The sequence below is a fragment of the Mobula birostris genome, chromosome 25, assembly GCF_030028105.1.
Source record: "Mobula birostris isolate sMobBir1 chromosome 25, sMobBir1.hap1, whole genome shotgun sequence".
NCBI classification, from domain to species: Eukaryota; Metazoa; Chordata; class Chondrichthyes; order Myliobatiformes; family Myliobatidae; genus Mobula; species Mobula birostris.
Genome location: NC_092394.1, coordinates 16625451 through 16640624, shown reverse-complemented (window position 1 = coordinate 16640624; position 15174 = coordinate 16625451). Strand labels below are relative to the sequence as shown.

Sequence of the window (15174 nt, the reverse complement as noted above, 5' to 3'; positions counted from 1 at the left end):
CAACAGAAATTATGCAAGATAAAAACCAATTATAAAAAATAATAAAACAATTACTAAATGTTACATTGAGAAATGTAAAAATAAATGGTGCCAAAAGAGAGCAAAAATAGTGAGGTAGTGTTCATAGATTGATGGAACGTACAGTAATCTGATGGTGGAGGGGAAGAAGCTGTTCTTAAAACATTGAATGTGCTCAAAAAAACAAAGACTTCCTTAACGTCTGCTTAGTTCATATGCAAGCTTTCAGTTTCTTTCTGGTTTTTGTATACTTTAGGAATAGATCTAGAAACCATTCATCTCATCCATAACTTCCACCAATATTATCCTGAGCTTCTATTCTGGAGTGATTCAGTTTACTTTATTTTCCCTATCTTTAACAGGATAACTTTCTCATGTCTCAGTTTGAACCTTGTGTGAAGATAACTGGGCTGGTAATCATCTCCTGTCCATTCACATAGTATAGACCGTTGTCGGGCTAGACTTGTACAGTCTAGGAGTTTAGCATAGTTAAAAATGATGAATAAAAATCTGAAATAGGATATCAATCATTTCCAAACTTTCCAAAGGAGTATTGTATTTCAGAAGATTCATATTCAACTTAATTTTCTTAACCTAGTCATACAAGATTTAAAGTTTCTTGCATCTATTTGAAAAATCAATCATAAAAGCTTCAGGGACTGAAGTGAACAAAAGATAATTAATTATTGCTACAATCAAAATTGCACGTAACTCAGTTTTTCAAGAGCTGATTTTAATGTTTATGCCTTATTTCACAAAAAGTAGTGGAAACAGCCCAGTCCATCATGGGTAACACCCCCTCCACCACCACCACCATTGAGCACATCTACATGGAGTGCTGTCACAGGAAAACAGTGTCATTCATCAAGGACCCCACGACCCAAGTCATACTCTCTTCTCACTGCTGCCATCAGGAAGAAGGTGCAGGAGCCTCAAACTCACACCACCAGGTTCAAGTACAATTATTACCCCTCAACCATCAGGCTCTTGAACCAAAGGGGATAACTTCATTCACACACCCCGTTGCTAAACTGTTCCCACAACCTGTCGATTTACTTTCAAGGACTTTACATTTCATATTCTTGATACTTATTGCTTATATATTATTATTATTATTTCTTTTTTTTCTTCTTTTTGTATTTGCACAGTTTGTTGTCTTTTGCACAGTGGCTGTCTGCCCTGGTGGTGTGGACTTTCATTGATTCTATCACGGTTATTGGATTTATTGAGTATGCCTGCATGAAAATGAATCTTAGGGTTGTATATGGTGATAATAAATTTACTTTGAACTTTATTGTTTAAAAAAAAGGTGTTTTGCATATTTTCTTTTCCGTTATAAGGAAAATGTTGCCTCCCTGACTTAATGGTATGTTGCTGTTTGCATCTTGAAATGCTGCATTGTTGTTATAGTCCTAAGCCTATGTTAGAACATTTTGTATTCATTCAGGTTTAGACTCCCTCTTCACATTCCATGGCTAATGAGGTTCTGTGTGGTATCCGTGTGCTATTTGAGGAAAAATCTTCTGAGCTTTGCAAAATACATGATTAAAATAAGACATATACTCTTGAAGTTCTCCTGTCTCAGCACATCTGATTATAGACCGAAAAAGGTCATATACATGAAATTCTGTTTCATTTGCTGTTGCCTTTCATCTATATTTGGTCTTGGAGGAACAATATGAAAAAAAACAGCTGGCTCTTTCACTACTTCAGGATGTCCCAGTATGTTGTACAGCCAAATAAATACTTCTTAAGTGCAGTCATTGATGTAACGTAGGAAATGCAGCAGCCGATACATATACAGAAGCTTCTGTAAATATTACATTTTCTATAACTTATAGGAAAATGTCTTGAGTGCTGTCAATTGGGAGTGAAAGATTGGTCAGAACACCTTACTCCTTTGAGAACTTTTAAGTCCACCCAGAAGCATACTTTAGCATAACTTTTCAGCCAAAAGTTGCACCACCAACAGTGCAACACTCCCTCAGTAACAGAACTCTTATCCCTGGTGGAGACACAGGAGACAGAAAGTGCTGGAATCTGGAACAAAACACAAAATCCTGGAGGAACATAGTGGATTGGGCGGTATATGGGGAAGGAAATGTACAGTCCACCATACAGCTCAGATGGAGCATCGTCTGTGCATTGCTTTCTGAGCCACTGACTTCCTTTTTCATTTTATCTTATGCTCCCGTTATTCCTGATACCATGGTTGATGAAAATTGTGAAAGGTGCTGTATATATGCAAGGCTGTATTTCGCCATTCACAGACAAACGAGATGCTGGAAATCTAGTTAACACACACAAGATGCTGGAGAAACTCAGCAAGTCAGGCAGCATCTATAGAGAGGAATTAACAGTAAACATTTAGGGCCAAGACCCTTCATCAGGACATCTGTGCTTGAAATGTCGACTGTTTATTCCTCTCTATAGGTGACCTTGAGATCACCTTGGCTTGCCAAACATGATTTTCCTTTAGTAAATCAATTCTGGTGTCGCCTAAACCCATTTGTAATTTCCGAGTGTCCTGTTATCACAGTCTTTAATGATAGCCTCAGTGTAATATACTAAATGGCCACTACACCTACTTGTTGATGCATATCCAATCAGCCAATCAAGTGGCAGCTTCTTTGCCCGAAACGTCAACTGTTTATTTCTCTTTATAGATGCTGCCTGACCTGCTGAGTTCCTCTATCATTTTGAGTGCATTATTAGAAATTCATCAGAATGAATTTCTCCATTCATTTGTTTCTTTTCAAACTGCACTAGAGGCTCAGCCTAGAATTAGTGCTCAGGTCTTTGGAATGGGGTTGAACCAGAAAACCTTCCATTACTCACTGAGACACGGCTATTAAAAAGTAAAGTGACATTGCAGTAAGGTAAGGAACTCAGTACTTAGTTGCCAGAATCAATGATGTGGTGTACCCAAAAGCCGGTATGCACATAATAATGCAACCAATCGTGGAATAAATGGTCAATTTAATTTGTTTTTGGTGCTGCTGTTTAATTAAATGTCAGTGTGTGAGTGCAAAGGTTGTTCTTTTACTATTTATTTATTTTCCCAGCTGCAGAGTTAAAAGTTTAGCGAACTCTGATTTTGTTTTGTCAGAGTACGAGCCGCACAAACCGAACTGGGACAGCAGATCCTGGCAGATTTTGAAGAGGCCTTCCCATCCCAGGGAACTAAGGTGAGAGTGACCTGGCTGAATTTTAGCTTGCCTCAAATGGGGCTTTTCAGATGTGCCTTGAACCCATGCTCACCCTGTCTTTTAACTTCAGTTTGAGTAGGATTTTGAACTGGTTACTACTGAGCCACATTGAATTCAAATAAACCAAAGTTATATGATGAATCACTGAAACATTAATGTCCAGTCTAAATAAAAACTGGTAAAATTATATCCTGAGCTACAAATATGTTGACTCATGTACTTCAAAGGATGAAGAAATATTTGTTTGATTTTTTTTCTCCAATGTTATGATTCACAAGCACCAACAAGATAAATTACTCAGTGGCTAAAAATGGAGAAGATTCCTCGTTAGCATTGAGTTATGGTTATCCTTTACTTTTGCATGTGAACCATAGAAGATGAGAGAAACTTTAAACAACGTGCGATGTATTCACTGGACACCAAATAATTGTTGCCATTTCCTGTTCAACTTTACAGAGACCTGCAGGTCCCAGTAACATCCTGCGTGATGCCTGCCTTGTTGCCAACGTGCTGGACCCCAAAATTAAACAGGAGATCATCAAAAAATTTACAAAACAACATCTTTCAGAGTACCTTGTTCTGTTCCAGGAAAACCAAGATGTAAGTTTTGTGGTTTTCAGTAATTATTTGGCACCAAAGGACAGACTTTACTCTGTCACTTGGAATTGCTGCCCATTTTAAATGGGTGTCAGGTGAACCCAGATTTGCATTTCATGGAATTCATACTTTGGAAGCTCAGCTTCAGAATTGTTTTACCAGCTGAGGTAGTACATTTTAACCAGGTGATAAATTGATTTCTGGGCAAGCGGAGGAAAACAAATCTGCCGTCGTTCCATAAAGCAGAGGAGCAGAATTAGGCCATACGGTCCATCGAGTCTGCTCCTCCATTCCATCATAGCTGAATTATTAACCCTACAACCCTATTCTCTTGCCTTCTCCCCGTAACCTTTGAAGAACCTATGAACCCCACTTTAAACATCTCCAATGACTTGGCCTCCACAGCCATCTGTGGCAATGAATTCCATAGTTCCACCTCTGTCTGGCTAAAGAAATTCTCATTCCTGATTACCCTACACAGCTTCCCAACCTGGGGTCCACAGACTACTCGGTTAATGGCAGGAGTCCATGGCAGAGTGAGTTTAATAGTAGGTTTCTTGTGTTCACATCAGGTAACATTAGGATTGGCCACAGATGTGATGTGATCTAAGTTTTGTATATTAGCCCACAGGACATTCACTGGGATGACACAGCAGAAGATACCTGAGATAGGAGAGTTTATTTTAATTTAGATATTCAGCATCAAAAAAATCCCTTCTGGCTAACGAGCTGCTCCATCCAGCGCCCACCTATTTAACCCTAGCCTAATCGTGGGACAATTTACAATGACCAATTGACTTACTAACCGTTACGTCTTTGGACTGTGGGAGGAAACTGGAGCACCCGGGGGAAACTCATATGAGTTCATGGAAAGGACGTACAAAGTCCTTACTGTTGGCATCAGAATTGAAACCTGAACTCCGACGCCTCAAGCTGTAATAACGTCACGCTAACCACTAGGCTATGGCGGCGCCTTTGTTAAGGACGAAATTAATTATTATCAAAGAAATAGGAAAATTTTATGATAATATCAGATTGGAACAGAAACATTAATTTAAGAGTAGAGCTTACACATCCTTGTTAGGTTAACTGCTTGTTACGCAGTTGTGAACCAGTTGACAGTCCTGCATTCCTCACTCTGAAGTCATGCAGATCCAGTGATTCATTACTCTCCAGGGCCAGGGATCATGCAACAGACTAAATAGTAATCTGATAGTTTATTTACTCCCTTTAACTTGCCTTTCCAGTGTGTATTTCATATTATTGAACCTGTTGGAGTAGCTCTGAGAGTGAGATGGCAGTTCAAGAGGGGTTTTGCAGATCAAGCTGATTTTTGTCTGTCAGTTGTTTTCATGCTGTGCTTAATATTCTTTTGTGGCCACCAGCTCTCAAAATGCATAATAACATAGCAATTGTCAATTCCAAAATAAACTTGCTATGGCCAACCAACCAACTGAGCCACTGAGCACATCTACAAGGAGGCCTGCCACAAGAAAGCTACATTCATCATTGACTCCCACCATCCAAGCCATGCTGTTTTCTCTCTGCTACCATCAGGAAGGAGGTACAGGAGCCTTAGGTCCCATGTCACTAGGTTCAGGGACAGTTATTATCCTTCAACCATCAGGCTCCTGAATCATCATGGATAACTTCACTCAGCTCAACCCTGAACCGATTCCACAACCCATGGACTAATTTTTAAAGACTCAGCAACTCGTGTTCTCAGTACTATTTGTTTATTTATTTACAAACATTATTTGTTTCATTTTATATTTGCAGTTTGGCTTCTTTTGCATATTGGTTGCCGTTTGTGTGCAGTTTTACATTGATTTCTTTTGTTTCTGTGTTCTACTGTGAATGCCCATAAGAAAATGAAACTCAGGGGAGTATATTGTGATATTTGCATACTTTGATAAATTTAAATTGAACGTTTGAACCTTTGAAATTTTTAAGGGAATTGAACAATATAAGTGAGGGCTTGAGACACCTGGGCACATTAGAAGTTGACAGCTTTAACACTGGTGTGAAACAATAGGTAGAGAGGCCAGGACATGCATTCAGATAACTTCCATGCTAAAGTCCTACTTTCCTTGTAAATATTTTTGATAGGTGGCGTGGCTAGATAAGATAGATCGAAGGTATGCTTGGATCAAACGGCAGTTGGTAGACTATGAGGAGAAATATGGTCGGATGTTTCCAGTGGAGTGGTGCATGAGCGAAAGGATCACTGTGGAATTCTGCCATGTTACCAGGTAGGAATCACGAATATGATAATGATTGTTGTTCATCCTTCTGGCTTTGTTATTGGTGGACTTGTATGCGTTGCTAATTTAGGACCCTAATCTAGGCATTGCTTCCATAATTTAATAGATTGCAATTATATTTATTTCTCAAATTCCTTTTATTATTTTCCCTCAGCTGTGGATGGCTATTGCTGCTTACCTTCAGGTAGTTATTGTTCATTTGCTGAGATTAAATAGACTGGGGAGCTGCAACAGACCATATCACAGCTATACTGGTGAAGCTTATGAATTCAACCCATTTTCCATTTTTTTCTGATTCAGTTTGAGCATAATCCTGTAGCTTGTTCCCTCTGGCAGCCTGGCTGATGAATGATGAAGCCTTGTCACTGAAGCTGAGGGAGGTACACACAAGTGGTAATAGAAACCAAGATCCTGCCTCAGGTGCTGTCTATCTGGAAATTGCCCAATAGAACTGGTCTGATATTTCAGTTTTCCAAAAACTAGTCGTTATTTCTCTTTATTTCTTAAATGTGTGGTATTTTTTCCTAAAATGCAAACATGGGTGGCTTCCCCGAAGGCATTTATCTTTTTTTTCCATTCCAGGATTGAGTTGGCTAAAATAATGCGAACAAGAGCCAAGGAAATTGAAGTAAAATTGCTGCTGTTTGCAATTCAAAGAACAACGAATTTTGAGAGCCTGTTGGCGAAACGGTTCTCAGGCAGCACGCTGACAGACGGCATTGTGGTAAGAGTTGAGTGACCATGATAACATTTGCTTTCCCCATTTTCATTCTTGGTACTGCCCAAGCCCCTATGTCTTAGTGCTGTCCTCTTCCCTCTGTTCCTTTGGTCTCACTGACCTTTTTCAACTGAATTTTATTTCACTGCATCTCCTTTCCCTGTTCGATCCATCATTACTTTGTCTGATGTGACAGCTGTGTAGCACTTCTGATTCTGAGCCAGTGGGTTGTGGACCCAGGGTCAGCTCTGGAGGCTCGAGCAAAATAAAACTGCATTTTCTGTTCAATACTAAGGTAGCACTCCACATCTGGAGGTGCAGTCCATGAGACATAACACTGTGAGACATAGGAGCAAATTTAAGCCATTCAGCCCATCGAGTCTGCTCCGTGGTGCACTCTTTCAGGAGAATTATTACGTGGAAGCCCTCTCAATTCATTGCAGAATATCTTATTTCAGTAACTTTAAAAAAAAAAGGAGAGCTTATATATTTCGTGATATGGCCCAGTGGCCTCATGTGGTCAATTACACTCATATGGCCAGTAAAACCTACTCACCTGTAAATCTTGTGACTGTGGGAGGAAACCAGAGCACCTGGAGGAATCTGACTTGGTCACAGGGAGAATGTACAAACTTCTCACAGTCATCAGCAGGAAGTGAATTGGGTCGCAGGCACAGTAATAGCGTTACGCTATCCGATACGTTGCCATGCCACCTGTTTATTGGCTTACACTTTTTCTGTTAACAAATAAATATAATTGATTGCTTAGTTACCATCAGATTGCTGTTTACGTCAGTCAATAAACTGCTGCAATACATACATTGAGCATTTAGATACTATAAATATTTGGACCATCCCAAAGCACGTTGTAAATATCTCTTTTACCCTTTAATTTTATCACAGAATTTCTTGCTTTGTTACGTCTACAACAGCTTAATAATTGTCCACTCAGGATCAGAGTCCAATAAATGATGTGTTTGTTTTGCGCAGCAAAAAGGGGATAAAAACATTTACACTGCTTATTTTTATTTTTGGCTGAGGGCTGTTGTAAGGTAGATATGATAACCTATAATGCAACCATGAGGAAAAGATTGTACCCAAGAGGTCACCATTTTAGAGATTAGGTGATAAGTTAAATAATTTTATTATGCAATTAACTTTAAGGACTCCTAATCTTGTTAATTCCTGTTCTTGTTATTTATTGCATTTGCACAGTTTGTTCTCTTCTATGCTCTACTTGCACTTTCATTAATCCTGTTTATAGTTACTGTTCTATAGATTTGCTGAGTATGCCTGTAGTAAAAGAGTCTTAGAGTTGTATGTGGTGACATGTAAGGACTCTGAAGGAGTGATAGCACTGTGATCATTGCTGAATTGCTTATGAGAGTGCTGGATTATTGATCTGTGGATTCCAACACATTCCAGGAACAGCTCATGATAAAATGGCGGAGCAGACTTGATGGGCCGAATGGCCGACTTCTGCTCCTTTGTCTTATGGTCTTATTAAAGCAAGCATGGAGTTTCAATTCGGATAAATTTGGAATAAAAAGCTCATAGCACGGATGGCAACAGTGAATTTACAACACACATAAAATGTCGGAGGAACTCAGCAGGTCAGGCAACATCATTGGAAATGAATAAATAGTTGATGTTTTGGGCCAGGACACTTCATCAGGACTAGAAAGGAAAAGGGAAAATGCATATATGGTTCACTAACGTCCTCATAGGAAAGAAATCTGCCTGCATGGTCCTTTATGATGTGTGTTCCCAAGCTTTGACTTTTAACTCCCATCAGTGCCACAGTCCAGAGAAGACACCGGATTGCATAGAGGGAGAGGGAGTTTAAAAGAAGTGAGTGAGGGAAGTTGGCACATTTTGCGTGCCACAGTTCCCGAGGAGACATTGGGTTGCACATAATTAGGCACTTGGTAAGGGCCAAAAAAAAAGAGATGAGGTTTAAGCAGAGTGGCCATCGTGTGAGTGGACCGGTGTTGCAGTGGGGAATTGAGACTTTGGTGTGGAGAGCTGCAGGTTGTAGGTAGATCTTTTTTCTTTCTATTTCTTTCTTATTGCACATTTAAAGTTGGGATGCCAGACAAGATACTAGAATGCTCCTGTTGTGGCATATGGGAAGGCAGGGAGACCTCCAGCATCCCTGAGGGCTATCCCTGAAAGAAATGCATCCAGCTGCAACTTGTAACAGATCATGTTAAGTGGTTGGAGCTGGAACTGGATGAAATTTGATCATATGGGAGGCAGAGGCTGTTGATAAACAGGACATACAGAAGGTAGTTACACCCAAAATGCAGTAGACAGGTAACTGGATGATTGTCAGGAGGGAGAAAGAGGATAGGCAGACAGTTCAGATCACCCCTGTGGTTCTTCCCCTAAACAACCGGTATACCACTTTGGATACTGTTGGGGGTGGGTTAGCAGAGGAAACCCACTGCGGTCAGGTCTCTGGCACTGAGTCTGGCGCTGTGGCTCAGAAGAGAAGATGCGATCTGTAGTGATAGGGGACTTGTTGATTATGGGAACAGAAAGGAGGTTCTGTGGACAAGAATGAGATTCCCAGTGGTTTGTCGCCTCCCGGGTGCTACGGTCAGGGACACCTCTGATTGCGTCCACAGCATTCATAAGTGGGAGGGTGAACAGCCAGAGGTCGTGGATAGGATGAGCGATGAGATCCTGCAAAGTGAGTTCAGGCAGTTAGGTGCTAAGTTAAAGGACGGGAGCTCCAGGGTTGTGATCTCAGGATTGCCACCCATGCCACATGTTAGAGAGGCCAGAAACAGGAAGATCACACAGTTTAACAGTTGGCTAAGAAGTTGGTGTAGCCGGGGAGTGCTTCTGATTTTTGGATCATTGGGCTCTCTTTCTTGGAAAATGAGACCTGTACAGAAGGTTTGCACCTGAACAGAAGGGGTCTAAAATCATAGCGGGAAGGGGTTTGCTAGTGCTGCACAGAATGGTTGGGGGGGGGGATTTTAAACTAGAGTTGTAGGGGAATTGGAACAGATGGGCACCAGAGCAGATAAGGTAGCGGAGTGGTTGTGGAGAAAGATATTGTTAAGCCTGCATATGAGATCAGGAATCAAAAAGTTGAGCATGGTGAGACTAATGTTCTGAGCTGTGTATATTTCAGAGCAAGGAGTATTGTTGGAAAGGCAGATGAGCTTAGGGCATGGATCATCATGCAGAATTATGACTTTGTAGCCATTTCTGAAACTTGGTTGCAGGGGGGCAGAACTGGCAGCTCAATGTTCAGGGATTCTGTTGTTTTAGACATGATAGAGTGGGAGGGATTAAAGGGGGAGAGGTGGCATTACCAGTTAGGGAAAATGTCACGGCAGTGCTCAGTCAGGACAGACTGGAGAGCTCATCTAGTGAGATTTTATGGGTAGAATGGAGAAATGAGAAAGGAATGAATACGTTATTACAGACCACCCAGCAGTCTGCGCGATCTTGAGGAGCAGATTTGGAGGAAAGATTAGACTGTTACAAGAAACATAAGGATGTGATGATAGGTGATTTTAACTTTTCACATATTGACTGGGACTCCCATTCTGTAAAAGGACTAAATAGGATAGAGCTTGTCAAATGTGTCAGGAAAGTTTACTTAATCGGTATATAGTAATTGTTCGCAAACACGAGGAATTCTGCAGATGCTGGAAATTCAAGCAACTTTTACTAGCTCTTCCTTCAGTTAGTCCTGACGAAGGGTCTCAGCCTGAAACGTCGACTGTACCTCTTCCTAGAGACGCTGCCTGGCCTGCTGCGTTCACCAGCAACTTCGATGTGTGTTACATAGTAATTGTTATTGTCTCTTGTTCTTTTCTTGTTGCCATTTGCGCAGTTTGTTTTTTGCCTGGGGGGGGTGTTAATATTCTTTTTGTAATTGGTGTGACTTGTTTTTTTTTGTGCGTGTGGGAGGAGGGGGATAATGTTTTTCTTGAACAAGTTCCATAGTTTTATTTGTTTTGTGGCTGTCTTTACAGAAGATAAATCTGGGTTGTGTACTGCATACATACACCAATAAATGTACTTTGAACTAGAGAGCGTGTTATACTAGGAAATGAGACAGGCAGATGACAGAAGTTTGTGTACGGGAACACTTTGCATCTAGTGATTATAATTCCATTAGTTTCAAGGGGTAATTATAGAAAAGGATAGGCGTGGTCCTCAGGTTGAGATTCTAAATTGGAAAAAGGCCAATTTTGATGGTATCAGAAAGGATCTGGCAAGTGCACGTTGGGACAGGTTGTTTTCTGGCAAAGGTGTGCTTGGTAAGGCAGAGGCCTTCAAAAGTGAAACTTTGAGAGTATGGAGTTTGTACATTCCTGTCAGAATAAAAAGGCAAGGGTAACAGGTTTAGGGAACCTTAGTTTTTGAGAGATATTGAGGACTTGGCTAAGAAAAAGAAGGTTGTGCATAGCAGATATAGGCAGATGGGAACAAATGAGGCACTTGAGTCAAAAAAAAATGCAAGAGATCTTAAGAAGGAAATCAGGAGAACTAAAAGAAGGCATGAGGTTGCTTTAGCAGATGAGGTTGAGGACAATCCTAAGGGCTTCAACATCTATATTTAGACCAAAAGAATAGCAAGGGACAAAACAGGCCCTCTGGAAGATCAGAGTGGCAATCTATGTGTGGAGCCGAATGAGATGGGAAAATCCTAAATGGCTTGTTTGCATCTGTATTTACTCAGGAGATGGACACAAAGTCTGTAGACATGAGCCAATGCAGCAGTGAGGTCATGGACCCTATACAGTTACAGAGGAGGAGGTGTTTGCTGTCTTGAGGCAAATTAGGCTTGATAAATCCTCAGGGCCTGACAAGGTGTTTCCTTGGACCATGTGGGAGGCTGATGTGGAAATTACAGGTGCCCTAGTAGAGATAATTGAATCACCCTTAGCCACAGGTGAGGCACCAGAGAATTGGAGGATAGCTGATGTTGTTTTGTTGTTTAAGAAAGGCTCTAAGAATAAACTAGGAAATTATAGCCCGGTGAGTCTGACATCAGTAGTGGGAAATTATATGGTTATATGAAAGGTATTGGAAGATATTCTAAGGGACCAGATACACAAGTATTCAGATAGCTGGAGACTGATTCATGAACATCACCATGGCTTTGTGTGTTGTAGGTCTTGTCTCACCAATCTTAGAGTTTTTCAAGCAGGTTTCCAGGAATATTGATGAAGGCAAGATCTTTGATGAAGGATGTTGTCTTCATTGACTTAAGCAAGACCTTTGACAAAGTCCCACATTGGAGGTTGGTCAAGAATGTTAGGTTGCTTGGCAAACAAGTAATTAGACATCGGCTTCACGGAATAAGTCAGAGAGTGGTTATAGGTGGTTGCTTCTCTGACTGGAGGTCTGTGACTAGTGGTTCTGATGCAGGGATTGGTACTGGGTCCGTGTTGTGTGTCCTCTGTATCAGCGATCTGGATGATAATGTGGATCAGCTAATTTGCAGGTGACACCAAGATTGGGGGTGTAGTGGACAGCAAGGAAGACTATCAAAGCTTGAAGTGGGATCGAGACCAGCTGCAAAAATGGGCAGAAAAATGGCTGATGGAATTTAATGCATATTAGTGTGAGGTGTCGCACTGTGAGGACCATCCAGGGTAGGATTTATGCGGTGAGCGGCAGGGCAGTAAGGAGTGCAGTAGAACAGAGGGATCTGGGAGTACAGGTCAATAGTTCTTGATAGTGGGGTTTCAGGTCGATAGGGTCGTAAGGAAAACTTTTGGCACATTGGCCTTTCATAAATCAATGTATTAAATACAGGTGTTGGGATGTTATGTTGAAATTGTATAAAACGTAGGTGAGCCCTAGTTTGGAGTATTGTGTGCAGTTTTGGTCACCTACCCACAGGAAAGGTGTAAGTAGGATTGAATGAGTGCAGAGAAAAATTACAAGTTGCTGAAACTTGGACCTGAGTTGTAGGAAATTGTTGAATAGACTCTATTCCCTGGAATGTAGAGGACTGAGAGGAGCTTTGATAGAGGTATATAAAATTGAGGGGTGTTTTAAGGGTAAATACAAGCAGGCTTTTTCCACTGAAGTTGGGTGAAACTGCAACTAGAGGCCATACATGTACGCGAACTACTTTGCTCATGGAGGGCTATAGGCAGGGTGCAGGTCGATGGGACTAGGTAGATTAATGTTTTGGCACAGACTAGATGGGCTGAAGGGCCTCCTTCTGTACTGTAGTGTTCTACGACTTCTATCTGGAATAGCAGTTTAGGGCAATGTGTTCAAGTAGTGGCTATGGTAGCAACATCCACCCTCCTTTTTGAATGAGTATGTTTTAAAAAGAGCCAATTCCAAAGTTAATGTTACTAGGCTGGGAAGTATGGAGTTCGTGTTCCAAAATCATCTGTTGGTACAGAAGCTCTTTTCTGTCCCTGAATTCCTCACCCTTCAGAATGGAATCTATGTATATCACGACTTCCAAAAATAACCTTGCCTTATACCTGTAGCATAGGGGTTAAACTAGTTTAATGGAGCTGCTTTCTTACACGTCTGTGCAGCATAAGCGCAATATTGAAGATTAATTTCACTGCAGCAGAACACCTTTGGTCTCCTGATAATGTATTTGAACTTCCCAAAATTAGCAGTTTGAAGTTTTCTTTTCCAAAAAGAAATATATATGTATAGACAGATCTGAATTATTGGCCTAGTTGCCAAGAAAAATGTCTATGGTCTTCTTCAAGATTTCAGTGTTAGTGTCTGGTTTCAGTTTATTTATGCACAAGAAACTTCCATTACATTTTCAGCAGACAGTGTTAGTCAGATGGTAATGGTCCTTGACAGCCAGATCTCTGAACTCTTTCCACGTTCCTTGTGACTAATTACTTTCTTTGAGCCCACATGGCTGTCAGTAGTGACTGGCCTTCTTCAGGCCCTCAGGCTGGTGTCTGGGAATTTTCTGAGAGCTGGGTAGGAAGAGTGAACCAACCTTGCTGCTGTGTAAAGGCACTGCACTCAGCATGCGACTGTCTCATTTCTAAACTCCTGAGTCAGTGTCTGTAGGTGTGTTTGGTCTTACAATTCAATGCATAAAAGCATGCAAACATGATCAATAGGTTCAGTTGTGTTCAGACCAAATATCAGAATGGGGCAGAAGTGTGATCAAAGTGATTTTGACCATGGAATGATTGTTGATGCCAGATGGGGTGTTTTAAGTATCTCAGAAACTGCTGATCTCCTGGAATTTTCATGCGTAATAGTCTGTAGAGTTTTATAGAGAATTGAGTGAAAAATGAAAAACATCCAATGTGTGGCAGTTCTGTGGGTGAAGACACCTTGTTGATGAGAATGGAGAATGACCTGACTGGTTCAAGCTGACAGGAAGGCAATAGTAACTCAAATAACCACATTTTACATTAGTGGTCTACAAAAGAGCATCTCTGAACTTGCAAACTTTGAATACACTCAGTGGCCATTTTATTCTTTACAGGAAGTACCTAATAAAGTGGCCGCTGAGTTTAAATTTCCTGTCCAAGGTGACACCAGATTTTCTGTCCTTAATGGCTGAGTGTTTGACAGCTTGTGTTTTTACTCATTGTCCTTGTGTCTCATCTATCATGGATACTCTTGTGTTTGATTCCAAGGTGCATTTTCTTCAGCACTTCTGTATTTCCAGCACCATGCAATGACTTGCATGTGTGTATGGGCCACAGCATTCTCTTTGATCACATTAATGCAATATATATCATGTATATGAGGTCTGGATTTCCCTTGAAAAGGGATGAGCCACCTTCTTGCGTCCTTGCACTCCTCTGACGAAGGTACTCTCACAGATGGGTGGTGAGCTGCAGGATTTAGACCCGGTGACAATGCTGCTACCACACAACTCCAAGAAGCCTGGCAAGATTCTGACCTTGTCCACAGCTGGTGCAGGATTTGCATGTTCTCTCTGTGCTCGGTGATCAGTATCCCACAAATCCCAAAAAATGTGCTAGTTTTTAATTGGCTACTGTAAATTACCCAATTACCCTATAATGTAGATTACTGGTGAGTGAACCAAATAGGTGGGGTGGGGGGTACGAGTCTAGGTGAAGGATCTTGACCCAAAACGTCTACTATCCATTTCTTTCCGCAGATGCTGCCTGACCCATTGAATTCCTCCAGCAGTTTGTCTGTTGCAAAAAGAGGAGTTGATGATTATGTTTGCGACAGAAAAAGTTGCAAGGAAGTAAGGAGGGGGAGAATGGAACCAATGTGATTGCTCCTCTCAGATTTTGCATGAAGGCAATGACCATATTTGTGTTGTTGAGAGTCAAGAGGATGGTGGAAGGGTACCAGCAGGTGGTACTGGGCTTGCGAACTTTGTCTTCCTCGACGACTGAGGCCACAGGTT

At 41.1% G+C, this 15174-nt stretch overlaps 1 protein-coding gene across 3 annotated transcripts in view; it reads left to right on the top strand.

Annotated features, from left to right (window-relative positions):
- Positions 1–15174, top strand: part of vps53 (VPS53 subunit of GARP complex) — a 271204-nt gene that overhangs the window by 73916 nt on the left and 182114 nt on the right. For all 3 annotated transcript variants that reach the window (XM_072243137.1, XM_072243138.1, XM_072243139.1), the window contains exons 8-11: positions 3128–3206; positions 3684–3827; positions 5934–6076; positions 6671–6812. In XM_072243137.1, the coding sequence (XP_072099238.1) occupies positions 3128–3206; positions 3684–3827; positions 5934–6076; positions 6671–6812 (508 nt within the window). The remainder of the gene's footprint in view (positions 1–3127; positions 3207–3683; positions 3828–5933; positions 6077–6670; positions 6813–15174) is intronic.